General features: G+C 40.6%; 1 protein-coding gene across 1 annotated transcript in view; it reads left to right on the forward strand.

Moving 5' to 3' along the window:
- Window positions 1–221: 221 nt before the first annotated feature.
- Window positions 222–15,606, forward strand: part of LOC141509801 (uncharacterized) — a 38,588-nt gene continuing 23,203 nt past the window's right edge. The window contains exons 1-2 of the mRNA XM_074219588.1: window positions 222–459; window positions 1,659–1,743. Of these exons, the coding sequence (XP_074075689.1) occupies window positions 345–459; window positions 1,659–1,743 (200 nt within the window). The 5' untranslated portion in view covers window positions 222–344. The remainder of the gene's footprint in view (window positions 460–1,658; window positions 1,744–15,606) is intronic.

A 15,606-nucleotide genomic window follows, 5' to 3' on the forward strand; every position in this document is an offset into this window, starting at 1 on the left:
GCATTGAACAAAGCTTTTCTGAAGGCCAGAGGTCAGGGCCGGCCCCTCCTCACGGGCAACGGGCCCGGGTCCGGGCGGCTGGGCGCGGGGTGGGCGCGCGGAGCCCGGGAGGACAAAGAGCGCGGCGCCGGGCCCGGGCCCGGGGGCGGGGCGGGAGGGGGAGGGGAGGGGGCGGGGCGGGGAGGGGGCGGGGCGGCCTCTTCTGCACTCCGGCCCCCGTGGGCCCGGCCTCGACCCCGGGGCCCCGCGCAGGCGCGGGAGCCGCCGCCGCGCTCCTCTTCCCAGAAATCCCCGCCCGCGACGGGGCCTCCTTGCCGGCGCCTGGACCGCGCTCCGCCGTCGCCATGGAAACCGTCCCTAACGAGGAACGGGGCGGGGGGAGGCCGGAAATGTCGGCACCGGGGCCCGGGCCGCGCGAGGGGGACTTCCGCTTCCTCGTTGTCCTCTTTTCCTCGCCCGGTGAGAGAGGCCGCCTCAGCCCCCCGACCCTCCCCACCTCCTCTCGCGCGGCCCCGGCCCGGCTCCCGCTCCCGCCGCCGCCCCGCGCCCTCCCCGCCCCCTCCTCTCCCTCTCGCCCCCGTCGCCCCCGTCTCCCTGCTCCGCTTCCTCCCCCTCCCTCCCCTGCCCCTTCCCGCGTCGCCCTCGCCCCTTCCCCTCCCCCTGCTCGATCCTTCTCCCCCCTTCTGCCCTTCCCTTTCCTTCCTCTCTCTCTCTCTCTGTCCCCCTTTGTCTCTCACTTCTCTCTCTCTGTCCCCCCGCCCCCTCCCTTATTTCTCCTCTCTCTTCCCCTCCTTTCTGCTCTTTTCAGAATGCTCCGCTTCCCTGCCTTCTCTTTGGATTCCACCTTCCAGAATTAGGGTCCTCTGGATTGGGAGGATGCCTTCTGCAGCTGCAACTCCTGGGAGGACCTAGCGCCCAGCCTCTGAGCCTGAGCTTTCAGTGGCATTCTTCATTCATTCATTCATTCATTCGTTCATTCATTCTTTCATTCCTTCAGTCATTTGCAGGGCTTGTGGAGTCCATCCCCACTGCTACTTTGGGCTCATCCTGGACCCCAGAATTAAAAGTCGGGGACGAGGAGGAGAGCTGGGGTTGGTTGTCTGGGGCCACCCTGAGGTGGTGGACCCTTCAGTGTCTTTAGAAGCAAAGCCCTTAACTCTTTTCTCTCATCTTGGGATCTAGGGCTGTAGCACTTCTAACTTATGCTGCCTGGGACATTATTCACTGGTGAGAACCTTGCATTTAGGGAGCCCAGTTTTGAATCCCGGTCATGGCATTCATGACTTATATTTGCTACAAACACTGTTTCTTCTTTGGGTTTCAAGATCTTAGATTGTAAAACCCAAGGTGAGATCGACTCTGAAATTCCCTTCAAGCCCCCCGGTCTTTGATCTTTTAACCTCTTCTGTAGAAGGGTGATATATATATATATATATATATATATATATATATATATATATATATATATATATATATATGTAAAATTTGGTCTCCCCAGGCAGCAAAGATTGCAGCCCTTTTCCCTCCTCCTGAGAACAGGGGAGTAGGGGTTGTGCCATCTTTTTTCTTCTAACCTCAGACCCTTTGTGGAGGTGGGGGATTTGTTTTCTCTGGGCCCAAGGAAATGCTAGCCTCTCATCTTTCTCTCTGCTTCCCAGCTCTGCCTCTGAGGACTCTGCCCTTCCCCAAGAGGGAAGCATTCAGGAGAGAATGGTCCCTGGGATCCCAGCAGCCAGGTGCCAGGTTAGTTGGATTTTCTTCTTTGTGAAATAATACCTAGAGTCTTAGAGTTTGGAAACACTTCTGGTCCATATGCCAGAAGCTAGGAAACTGTGTTCATTGTTGATGGGTGCAGCTCTGACCCCTTAAGGAATGCTTCCCAAGAATTGCCGATATCAAGTCAGTAAGCATTTATTTAATAGTTCCTAAGTGGCAGGCTCTGGTCTACACACAAGAGATACAAAAAAGGGCAAACTCAAGTCCCTGCCCTCACAGAGCTCACACTCTAATGGGAAGATGACAAACAAACTATTGAAGAAGCATCATGGTCTAGTGGGTGGAAAACTGGACTCCAGTCAGGAATTACTGAGCTGACACCCAGCCTCAGACACTTACTAGCTATGGGACCCTGAGCAAAACCCTTTTCCTACCTCAGTGACTCATCTGGGAAATGGGGATCCTTCCAGGGGTGTTGTGAAGATCAAATGAAATGATATTTATAAAACACTTTGCAAAACCTTGAGGCAACCTATAAATAAGATCAATCTGTCTGTCTATATCTTTCTATCTATCTATCTGTCTGTCTGTCTATCTATCTATCTATCTATCTATCTATCTATCTATCTATCCTAATCTAATTGATTAACTTGCCAGGAATTTAGTGCTGCTGGGTGGTCAGTACCAAGCTTGGTACTATGAATTCAAAGATATATAATTGACAGCCCAATTTACTTTGAAGATTTCAGTTCCTGGAGGCAAGACCAACTATTTTAGAGGCATTGATGATTCATTTTCTAATTTGCATGCATTTTTAAAAGAACCAAAATGAGTAGGTACAAGAGAAATTAAGGGAAAAAAAGATACTGATATGGTTTCAGCTGAGAAATGAAGGATTTCTTTTGATTTAATAGTGGTAGCAGGTGGAGGAAGGAAGGAATTAACCAGTCACTTGGGGAAACTGGTGAATTGTCTCTAGCCATACTCTTCTGGGGAAGGCAGCTCATGTTAAGGAAACAGTAGATAATGAATTGGAATGGGTACACATTGTGGGAAGCCATGAGCAACATTCTCAAGTGACTCATTCATAATGACCTGGGCAAGGGGCGGCTAGGTGGCATAGTATATAAAGCACTGGCCCTGGAGTCAGGAGTACCTGGGTTCAAATCCAGTCTCAGACACTTAATAATTACCTAGCTGTGTGGCCTTGGGCAAGCCACTTAACCCCGTTTGCCTTACAAAAACAAAAAACAAAACCCATAATGACCTGGGCACAGGAACAAATCCTGCCTGTGGAGCATTAGGAAAGGCTAAATTTGGGGGGGGGGTAGATAGAGGGTTAAGGTAAAGGTGTATGTGGTCTTTCACTGAAGGGAAACTCAAGGAGTTCTCTATGGGAGTATATCTGAAAATCAGATTTCATTGTGATTAAAAAGGATGTTGGGAATCAAAAAAGTTCAGTAGAAAAGCATGCCTTGGGGAGAATTGGAGTTGGCCATTTGAGAAGAAAGAGTCAAAGCAGAGAATGTGTTGGAGTTCTATGGAGAGTTTCAAAATGAGCAAATTTAAAAGAGCTCTTCTCTGTAGCATTGACTAGGTGAAGCTTGTGAAACTCAGTTGTCTATCATTGAGAGTTCTCGTACCTTAGTAAGATTTCTCCTACCAGTCTCAGTCCTAATTGTTCTCTTCTAAACTGAGCCACATGGATTTTGGCAGTACTTTCTATTTGATTTTTATTTCTGTGTTCTTTTTCCCTATTCCATCCATCCATCCATCCATCCATCCATCCATCCATCCATCCATCCATGCCTTCATCTACCTGTCTGCCTCTCTATCCAACGAGACATCCATTCATCTAATCCACTGTTGCCAGATTCCACTTTCTTAGGCAGACACCTGATAATATCATTTTTTTTTTTTTGTGAAAGATACTTCAGTGAATCCCTGTTCACCTGTGCATGGCAGTTTACATTCCCCCCCTCCCCTTTTTAGTCTTATCTAAGAGATTTTCTCCTTGTGCCTATGCTCTAGAACAGTGGTGTCAAATTCAAATAGTAATAAAGACCACTAAACTGTACATATGATCCTCAAGGGCACATGTTGACTTAGTTTTAAGTGTTATGTTATCTGTGTCTTGTTACATTTTAATTTATTTTGTTAACTATTTACCAGTTACATTTTATTCTGGCACACATGGGAGTGTTGCAGGCTGCCTGTGGCTCAAGGATCTAGCTGTCTGATCTAAAAGCCTGAATTGGATAAATGCCCCCCTCAGGACCAGCCCCTCCTGCTCATGCCACTTTGCCTCTAGCCCAGCACCCTCAGCTAAACTGTCCAGGAGACCTCTCCACTCTACTCATATGACATAATATTAGTAAGACCACCTATCACAGTGCTAGCACAGAGGAGCCACTATATAGTGGGGATTTCTCTCCTTGCTCCTCACATCACATTTGGCCTCTACTTCTTTTATGCACCAACCCTACATATCCTTTGGCATAGCTTTGCCCTCATTGTAAACTCCATGAACAGAGGGACCATCTTGAACTTGGATCTCCCTCTTTGCTTAGCTCAGGTTTTTTTTCACATAGTAGACTTAGTTTTTCCTTTTAGACTAGATTTCCCTATCTTCTCAAGGGCCTGGTCCTACTCTGACCCAGGGGCTTTGACCCAAGCAGTCTCTGACCCGGACTGATTTGTCCTTCTGCTTTCAGGGGTTCACATATTAAAGCTGAATTTAATTTGGACACTTAAACTTAGCTCCCTGAAGCTCAGATCTCTGGAGCTTGAGGATCCAGCCTTTCCCCTTGCAGCAAGGGTTACAGTGGGAGCCACTATGTCAGGCCTCTTAATAGTCACCTTCTGAGGTGTCTGGGGAGATATGTTGCCAAGTTGTGCATTACGTTGATTGAAAAAAGGAAGGAATGAGAGAGAAAGAGAGAGAGAGAGAAAGAGACAGAGAGAGACAGAGTAGAAAAGGGAGTGAACCCTAGAAGCAGTTCAGATAGGAGCACAAAAATGGGGGAATGCTAGAGCATAAACATGAGAGAGGGCAAATGCAGATTGGGTGGCACAGGCCAAAGACCCACTTATCTGAAAGTGCCCTTTCCAGGTACCAGTCATCACTTCACGGCTAATCCAGTGGCTTTTTCTCAGGGGCCAGCCTCTCTCTGGAGTTTTTGATGGGGTGGACCACTACCATCTCCTCCTAGATGCTCTTTGGCTTCTTTCTGCCTTCCTCCTCCTTCCCTACCACCAACATATCACTACAACCCATGCTTTATAGACTCTGAGGCTTTTGGGCATCTTTTTTACCTTCTCCACCCTCATCTGTGGAGGGACACCTTAGGCTAGGGTTCACTTACATTCTCCAGCATTCCTGACGTTAGACCTCCTTCACCTTTAATTGGATGAGAGGGCTTCAGCCTTCTCTTTGCCCTTCCTCTTCCCAGTTGTCTTAGGCTTCTCTAATCTGTCTAACACATTGCTGTCAAAATTATCAGCTGGGTGGGATAATACAGTGGACAGAGTGCCTACCCTAGCTTCAGGAAGATCTGAATTCAAATCCAGCCTCAGACTCTTAGTAGTTATTTAAGTGACCCTGGGCAAGTCATTTAACCCTATTTTCCCTTGTTTCCTTGTCTGTAAAATGAGCTGGAGAAGGAAATGGCAAACCACTCTGGTATCTTTGCAAGGAAATCCCCCCCCCCCAATAAAAGGGGGTCATAAAGGGTCAGCTATGACTGAAAAGGACTGAACAGTAAAAAAACAACCTATCATCCGTGCAGCAACATCTGAACTCTCCATAGCTAGATTTCCCCATCTTTCCATTTTCAAGGGAAAGCTACATTTTCTCATTTCTCTGGGACCACACTTTGGTGTTCTAATTTTGTAGCATTCTGTTTAGATTGTCTTTTGTTCTTTCTACAGTTATCCTTTCCACTTCGAGGGGGTTAGGGGCGTGGCGCCCCTGCGATCTGGAAAATCCACCTAAAATTTTTTGGCCCTCTCTTCGTACCAGAGAAGAAGTCTGAATTAATATGGTATTAAAAGATAAAATATGTTGATATTATACATATATTTAATGCATTTCTGAGTTTCTAAATTTTTTTCTGTGTCATCTGCTGGCTTTTTACCATGTCATCTGCTGAATTTCTTACACTGACCTCTGATATATCAAGACCATGAAAGGGAAAGTCATGATGCACTGTGTAGAAGGAATAACTTTACTTATATTGTTTGTCATTTTTACATATTTTTCTGGTTCTGCCTACTTCTCTCTACATTGTTCGTACGTGTATTTCCTATACTTCATAGTCATCATTTCTTGTGACATAACAATATTCCATTAGAGCCATATACCTTATTGTGTGTTTAGCCATTTTCCATTTGATGTGAACCCCTTTTGCTTCCACTGTTTTGGTACCTCAAAAAATGTTGCTATGATTATTTTGGTATCTATAACTTTCTAGGGGCATGTGCTAAGCACTGGGATCCCTCAGTCAAAGATCGTGGACAGTTCAGTCACTCCTTTTGTGAAATTCCAAATTGCTTTCCAGAATGGTTGTACCAATGTGGATCTCCTCCACTCAGGGGTTAGTGAGCTGGTATTCCCATTCCCAAGTTTCTTCATTTGATACCCTCTTTGCTATTTTTTTTCAGAGTTATTTTGAGTTGATGCCTGTAATCATTAGTGATTTAGAGCACTCTTTCATATAGTGGTTAATAGTTAGGAATTCTTCTTTTGAGAATTGTGATCCTATTCCTGGACCACTTAAAGGCTACTGTTTTAGAAGGTGTTCACAGGGTCATGAACACATGGGGTACTTCTCTCCACCCCTTAGGCAGAACAACTTGATGTTTAAAGGGAATTTGTTGGTTTGCTTCCATCTGAGATAGGAAGCATTGTTTATTGGCCCAAGAGCATTCATGTCCATATCCTAGAGAAGATCTTTGGTCTCTAGTCAGATGCAGTGCTCCTTTTCCCCTTTAGTGTGACAAGGATAAGAACCTGCTTCCCTTCAATTCACTAAACATGTATCAAGTAGTTACTCCATTCCAGAAAGGATGTGGTGGGAATACAGGGAACAAAAGAATGAGTACTGCTTTCAAAGAGCTTATATTTTACTGAGAAAATAATTCAGGGCTTCTTAAACTATACCTAGGAATGTTGGCTCTTAATTTCAGATGATTCAGAAGCAAATGTGGAATATTGTCTCATAGTCATTTTCTATTCTTTGGGGTTATTATTGTCTGCAGTTAATTTTTAATCCTTTCTTCAAAAGCTCCATTTTAAATATATTTTTTTAAATTAAAAAATTGTTTTTCTACATTTGTTTGTAAGGTTTTCTCTATTCTAATACATTGGGAAAGAAAGGGAGTCAGCATTTATAGCCATCTACTATGTTCTAGCCTCTGTGCTACAAATATTATTTCATCCGATCTTCACAAAAGGCCTAGAAGTAGGTACTGTTATTATTATCATTTTAAATGAGTAAACTGAGGCCAAGAGAGCTTAAGTGAATTCCCTGAGATCACACAATGAATATGTGTCTGAGGTTGGATTTAAACTTAGGTCTTCCAGACTCCAGATTTAGTGCTTTCTCCTGTGTCATCAGCTGCCAAAAAATGGTCAATTTTGGGAAAGATGCCATACCAGCTTGAGAAAAGCATTTATCTTTCCAATCCTATTTAGTAATTGCCAGAAACCTATCATACCTAACTATTCTAAAATTGTGGTCTGGCCCATATCTTCTTTCTTACTGATATTTTCTCACTTATTTTTGTCCCAAGTCTGAAAGAAATACATTGGGATTCTCAACTATTAGAGTTTTATATGTTTAGATGTTGTCATTTGGTGCATATCAGAATTGGGTGATAGTTATAGATTTGTAGCTGAAAAGGGACCTTAAAGACCATTGAATTAACTCCCTTCATTTTATAGGTGAGGAAACTGAGGCTCAGTGACTTACCCACTTGGTAAGTGACTTTGGCAGGTTTTAAACTCTGGTCTTCCTGATTTCAAGCTATATTGATATTAATTCATTACCTATAGAGCCTTTAGTTATACTGCAATTTGCTCACTTATATCTATTAATTTGTCTATTTTTAAGTCATGTCTTGTCTGAAATTAGGATTATTCCTTCTGCTTTTTTGAGGTCATCTGAAACATAATAGGCTTTGTTTCAGCTTCCTATTGGACTCTGAATTTTTTATTTTTCTAATGTTTTTCTTGTAAACAGTATATTGTTGAATTCTGCTTTCTAAACTATTTTGCTACTCTTGTTCATTTTTGAATGGGTTCATATTATTCATAGTAGTAGTTATGATTTAATAACTATTTTTCATCATTCTGTATTGTTTCCTTTTTTGACCTTTTTGACCCTTTCTTTACAACAAAGAATGTGTCAAAAGAAAAGGAATATAATAAATTTTTGTAATATGTAATTAAAGTTGTCTGATTCCACTCTTAGGTCCTTCATCTCTGTACCTAGTCCAGAGCCTTATCATTGATTTTTATTTTTCTAAAATAATTTTGATTACTTTTTACATTCTACTTTCTAAGATTAAAATTTACTTTGCTTATGACTATTCCCTCCCCTTTCCTACTCTCCTTCTTAAATGTTCCCCTTTACATGGTTTTTTTCCCCCACCATTTTGCTGTATTTCTCCAATAAAATAGGTTTTGGTGTATTCACCTCTACTTTACCTTGTTTAGAGAAGATTCATGAAATGCCTTCTTTCCCCAATCCTTTCTCCATGTTAGTCTTTCTTTCTTGGATCTCCCAGTTATGAGAAATAGCAAGTTCTGCCTCCTTCATATAGCTTTAAAATATTCCTTTTGCCCCTCCCTTTTCTTTCCTCTCTTTAAACCAACACTATGGAACCACTCTACCTATAGCTACCCATTTTTTCTTTCTTTACTCTTGGTTACACCAGAAGTTAGTGGTATTCTGAAGAGATAACTTGTCACTTCCGCTTTTAAAATTTCCGAACTTCATTATAATTTGGTCCTTTCCCATTGCATGCATATATTTTATCTTTTTAGGGTTCTCTTTTCTTGGGTGTTTATTTTTTAGAGATTCTGTTATGATCTTGTCTTTTCATTAGGAATTCTTAAAAGTCCTATATTCTGTTAAAGATCTATTTTATTTTTAGCCTGGAGAATTATTCTTATCTTTGCAAGTAAGTTATTCTTGGTTTGTAGTAGGACGGGTCTGGAACAAGCCAGTTTGTAAGTTCAGGTTCAATATTGGGATAAAATAAGATATTCAAACATTAAGTAGTTAACAGAAGGAGATTAATTCAGCCATTACACAGAGAGAATATTCAATAAGAATGGAGCACTTGACTTGAACAGAAATGGCTATTTCTTATCTCCACCTGGAATTGCACCTGATCAGCAGGGCAGAATGTAGTAATAACTTGTTTGACTTTGGTATATTTGTTTATTTTAAAGGGCACTGACTTTGCATGGATTGGACCCTTTTATGTCCTAAGTGACCAGGAAGTCTTGTCAATAGTGATGTGACTTGGACCTTAGGACTCTGGACCATTCAAGGTTTTGTGACTGATATTTTCCTTGCTTGTTATGCAAGGAATTAAACTACACCAGGGAATGCTGTTGTAGACGTTGCTTCTACCACATCTCATGCCTCTGTAAAATCTTTAGGGCCTTGTAACCACTTAATTGACTTTTTAAATTTACTGGACAACCCTAATCCTAGAAGAAGCTGGTAATAGGTAGCACAGGAGGAGAAAAAGAACACTTAAATAGAAAGATGTCAAAAAACTAAATCATGAAGATTTAATGCCTTCCTGGAGTGACTGAATATATAGAAAAGAGAAGAAAGACCAGAAATCCTGGAAAGACCAGAAATCCTGCACCTGATCTTTATTGTCAATGATTTAGTCCATTTGATTAGTGGTGTCAGATCTGTGTAGTTCACAGAGGTCTCCTAATGTAAAGTAATGAAGATGAGGTGGCATCAGGGCTCCAACAGTGGTGGTGACACTTTAGCAGAATCCCCAGTTCTTATCTTGGTTTAGTGTCATCTGTAACAAAGTAGCTGAGAAGGCATTACTCTCTGGCAGTACAGCCCATCCTAATGTTAGTATTGATACCAATGCATGATGATGATGATGATGATAGCTAGCCTTTTTTATATAGTGCCTATCCTTTGTCAGACATTGTGTTTTGATTTACAAATTTATCTCATTTGAGTCTCACAACAACCCTGGGAAATAGATTTTTTTATATATATATATATGTATGTATACACATTTGTGTGTGTATGTGTATGCATATGTATGTCCTTATTTTACAGTTAAAGAAACTGAGGCAGACAGATTAAGTGACTTGCTCAAGGTCACACGGCTAAGGCACCCTATACCTTGGTCCTCCAGCCAACAGAGCTCCATGGTAGGGAGGATAGAACACAATCTCTTTCCATTTAGATTCCTCTGCTAAGAGGCTTTCTCCCTCTTTCACTAATACTGGGTAAACTCTCTTATCTTGATCCAAGTACTCAGAATTACTGTGAAGTCAATTAAGACATCCCCTTTCTTACAGAAACATTTACTGTATATAATGATAGTTCATCTCCCTTGCCCTTTTAGAAAGCAGGGCATCTCCCTTCATCTCCCTCCCTTCCTTCCTTTCCCCTTTTCCAAGATGGCAAGTAATCTGATATAGCTTATATGTGTATGTTCATGTAAAACATATTTCCATTTTGGTCATATTGTAAAAGAAGAAAGAACAAAGTAAAAATCCATAAAAAAAAAAACACAAAAAATGGAAATATAGTCTGCTTCGATCTGTACTCAAACTATCAGGGTAGCATTTTCCATGATTAGAAATGTCTGGAGTCATTATTGCTGAGAAGAGCTAAGTTGATCATGACACAGTATGGCTGTTCCTGTGCACAATGTTCTCCTGTTTCTGCTCATTTCACTCAGCATCAGTTCATGTCAGTCTTTTCAGGCTTTTCTGAAATCTGGCTGCTCATCATTTCTTATAGTATTATTATTATTATTATTATTCTATTACATTCATATGCCACAACCAGTTCAGCCATTCCCCATTTGATGGAAATCCCCTCAGGGTCCAATTCTTTGCCACAACAAAAAAGACAAGCTCATTTCACTATCTTTTCCAAAAAAACTTCTCTTGATTTCATTGTTGGTTTGCGTTACCCTCACTCACCTCATCTTCTGTGTTGAAACCTTATGTTATTTTTGACTTTTTTCTGTCTCTCACCTCTCAAATCCAGAAAGTTCCCCCAAACAATTTAGTTTTTCATCCACTTCTCCAATCTCACTACCCCCCCCCCAGTCCCTTAAGGACACCCATCTGGACACTTATCATTCTTTACCTTACCAAACTCTCCTCATTCCAACTCTCCTACCAGCACATTTGTCTGCCCTCTGTAGAAATTGTACCTATGATTCTTCTGCATAAACTTTTTTATAAACTTAATGGGCACACCAGTGCCCACTAAGGAAAGCCCAGGCTCCTTATTTTACTCCTCTTCACATGCTCTATGCTAGTCTAGAATTCTTCACCATTTTTGTGTCCTTGACTGCCAAAGAGGGCAATCTGGTAAACCTATGAACTGCTCCTCAGAATGTTTTTAATTGCAGGAAAGGAAGCCTGTCACATTGAAATAGCAAAATATTTTTTGAGGTATCTTTAGATTTTTAAACTTAAATACAAAGAGGGAGAAAAACATTATTATGTGAGCAGCAAAACATGAGAGGATTCATAATATAAAGCAATAAATTTCCATTTCAAGAAAGCCTATATAATAAAAAATACACATTGTGTGCAAAATTGTCCATCTTTTCTTTATTTCCTTGTAAGGTTTTTTCCTGTTCTCTACTAGTATTCTTCCTCTGTTCCCTCCACCCCATGGTTACAATTAAGCATGGACAGTTATACATACATACATATAGACATACAGACACATGCACACCCATAGGTAGAGACATTTTAATGTATACACATCTTTAATATATACACATTTTAATGCATACACAAATACATAGCTACATATACACACACAGACATATATCTATATATATATATATATATATATATTCATAGATATATATGGTTTGTCTATATCTCTCATTTTTATGGTATTTCCTGAAAGCAACAACCCCTCTTCATTCCTCTCTTCTATTTTTTTTTTTTAAGATTTCTTTTGCAAGGCAATGAGGTTAAGTGGCTTGCCCAAGGCCGCACGGTTAGGTAATTATTAAGTGTCTGAGGCCAGATTTGAACTCAAGTACTTCTGACTCCAGGGCTGGTACTCTATTCACTGTACTACCTAGTCACCCTCTCTCTTCTACTTCTACTCCTATGCCCTCCTATTCCTTAAACTTCAGCCTTCCTAAAATCCCTCCCTTATATACCCTTCTATGCCCTCCTCCTCATTGATCTACATGCCTTATCCTGTTCCCTCACCCTATAGCTTAGTGCCCTCCCTATCCTCTCCTCTCCTTTGTGAATTTAAGAAAACTTTTACAAACACACACACACACACATCCACATCCACACATGTGTATATATAGTTTTGTTCCCTCTTTAACCCATTCCCAATGAAACTAGGTTTCCAGAACTACAAGCTCTCCTTCCCTATCTAATTTTTCTGTATCATTCTTCCTCTTACTCCTCATTCGTATAAGATAATAGTTATCAAAGCATTAAAAAACAAATGTACAGGGGTGGTTAGGTGGCATAGTGGATAAAGCACCGGCCCTGGAGTCAGGAGAACCTAGGTTCAAATCTGGTCTCAGACACAATAATTACCTAACCGTGTGGCCTTGGGCAAGCCACTTAACTCTGTTTGCCTTGCAAAAACCTAAAAAAAAAAAAAAAAAAAAAAAGCAAATGTACAGACCCTAGGGTAAGAAGCCTTGCTCTAGTTAAACATGAAAACTCACTGTCCTTGTATGCAATCTGTCCTATTTCTATGCATTTTTCACCCTGTTGCTTGAGCTTGCTGAGAGAACCTTCCTCAATGTGAACACTGAATTCCTACCCAGCCCTTAAATTCAGATGTTGAACTCCTTCCATAATTGACACCTTTGAAATTGGGAAATATATATATATATATATGTATACACACATATTTAATTATTTGGACTTTACTATGTGTCACTGTGCCAAGTGCAGGCAGTACAAATAAAAACAAACAAGACATTTCCTACCTTTGAGGAACTTAACACTAACAGAAAGCAACAGTACCTTTAAGGGCAGTGATGGCCAGTAGTATTTTTTAAAAATTTAATCTTTTATTTAGACAATTTAAAACCATTCATTTTTGTAAAATTTTCTCCATCCTACCCATTCCTCCCCCAAACCTAGGAGAGCAAGTAATCTGAAACAGGTTTCACACATTTAATTGTGTTACACGTATTCCTGTATTAGTCACGCCATGAAAGAAGAATGAGAACAAAACAGGAAAAATTACAAGAACAAAAAAGCAAAAACCAAATTTAAAAAGGTGAAAATAGTCTGCTTTGTTCTGCATTCAGGTTCCATAGATCTTTGTCTGGATGTGGATACCATTTTCCATAGTAGGTCTTTTAGAATTCTCTTTGATTGCTGTTGTGAGAAGATCATCACATAGTGTTGCTGTTCAGATGTACAATGTGCTGTTTCTGCTGCTTTCACTCAGCATGCAAGTCTTTCCAGGTTTTTCTGAAATCAGCAATAATCTTCCATTATATTCATTTACCACTACTTTTTTTAGCCATTCCCCAATTGATGGACATCCTCTCGATTCCCAATTCTTTGCCATTACAGAAAGAGTTGCTATAAATATTTTTGTCTAAATGGGTCTTTTTCCCTTTTTTATGATCTTTTTGGGATACAGACCTGGTTTTGGTATTGCTGGCTCAAGGAGTATGTCCTGTTTCATAGCCCTTTGGCCATAGTTCTAAGTTATTCTCAGAATTGTAGAGATCCCAACTCCACCAACAATGCATTAGTGTCCCAATTTTCTCAATTTCCTTTGATCATTTTCCTTTTTTGTCATATTGGCCAATCTTATAAGGTGTGAAGTGGTACCTCAGTTATTTTAATTTGTATTTTTCCAATTACTAGTGAGTTAGAGCATTTTTTTTATATAACTGTAGATAGCTTTAATTTCTTCATCAGAAAACTACCTCAGGGAGGATTGCTTTGAACAGGAAAACGGCAAGGAATGGGGGGGGGTTGATTTCCACTGGAATTTAAGGGGAGATTCTTAGTTTATATTACAAAGACTGGAGTCTGCCTGTGATTGTGCCTATGGACAGATATGTCAATGTAAAACAGAGGAATTGACTCTGACCTGATCAGACCTGAGATTAGATCAGACCTGCCCTTCTGAGTTGACCTAGAGTCCTTGTCCTTTATGAGTACACCTGCTCAAGTTGGTTCATGTGTATTACTTTTCACTTCCCTTTGTTCATTAGTATAATGAATGAAAATGGTAGGGAAAAGATAGGGAGAAATGTATTGATTAGATTGTGACCCTGACCAATGATTGGCATGAAGGGGAGGAACAAGCCTTTCAAACTTCATATAAGACTGGACATTGTTGTAATTTGGGACTTTCTTTCATTAGGAAAGAGGGCCCTTCTTTGCAAAGAAGAGTTAATAAAAGTCATTTTAATCACTTCTGGACTAAGTATTTATAATTATGAGCCATTGATAACAGAAACCATATAGAATGGTGATTGTAGACACAAGACTATTGACTGTCTTGTATTTAGTGGTAATAGTAGGTACTCAGTAGGTAGGATTGATTTGATTGTTCCTCAAAGTTAGTGTCAGGAAGGGCGTAAGAAGTTGGGCAGAAATGCAGGTAGCATAATACAGAGATGAATAAGAAGTGACAGTAGGGGTCCTGAGATCAGGCAGTAGGTGATGAAATGCTCACCAGTCTTAACTCCAAGGTCTCAGGGTTGGTGCCTTCAGTTTTTGACCAAATTGGACGCTAGAACTGGAGATGTTTGGAGTCCTCCAGGAAGAAGGCACCAAGGGGATTCACTGGTATGACCCTTAATAGATTTGTGAGGCTTTATTTTTGTGGTGAAAAGTGTTCTAAAGTAAAAATGAAAAATAAGCCAATCTCTTGATTTTTTTCAACAGAAAGACACTGGAAAGGTCTGGGGACTCTAACTTTAATTCTGTTCACATCAAGTCAAAAGAAAATACTTTGTAAGAAGTGATTACAATGAGATTTGCTTTGCAATGAGATCCAAGCACCCAGTGCCATAGTTTTGTAAACAGCTAGGAAAATATCCAAAGATTGATGACTTGCTCTAAAATACATTTTTCCTTCTGTTCATTGCAAGAGATTAGCAGAAGTAAGATGTTTACTAGATTAAAAGATTAATGAACTTTAGCCCATCAAAAGAGTTTATCTTGGACAGAAATGTATTACAATATCAGAAATGGATAAAGAAAGCCAGATATAAGATCCCAAATTGGCCTTCCCTAAACACCTGCTGTAGTGTTTCTGATCCTGTTGCTGCCTCCTCACCTTGTTACAATATAAGCCCCTGGAGAATAGATACTTTTTCCCTTTGGTGTGAGTTGGGTCTCCACAGCCTCCCCAGGGGCCTGGCCACCTAGAGGTTTTCTAATGACCAACTGGCCTTGGTGGATCCTGGAAGGAATGAGAAGATCATCTCGGCCAACTAAATTTAGTGGTTTATTTGAATTTGGACTCGCTCATTAAGACTAAAATGGGAGTTTCAAAAATGATTCCACACTTGGGAGCATTTTTTTTCTGACTGTGAGGAGGAAAAAGTAGGGAAGGGGAATCTAGAAAGAGCATCTAACTAGTAGCATAGTGAAAAAAGACTTTGAAGGCCTCAAACCTAAGTTCGAAT

The sequence above is a fragment of the Macrotis lagotis genome, chromosome 1 (genome assembly GCF_037893015.1).
Source record: "Macrotis lagotis isolate mMagLag1 chromosome 1, bilby.v1.9.chrom.fasta, whole genome shotgun sequence".
In the NCBI taxonomy this organism is placed as follows: Eukaryota; Metazoa; Chordata; class Mammalia; order Peramelemorphia; family Peramelidae; genus Macrotis; species Macrotis lagotis.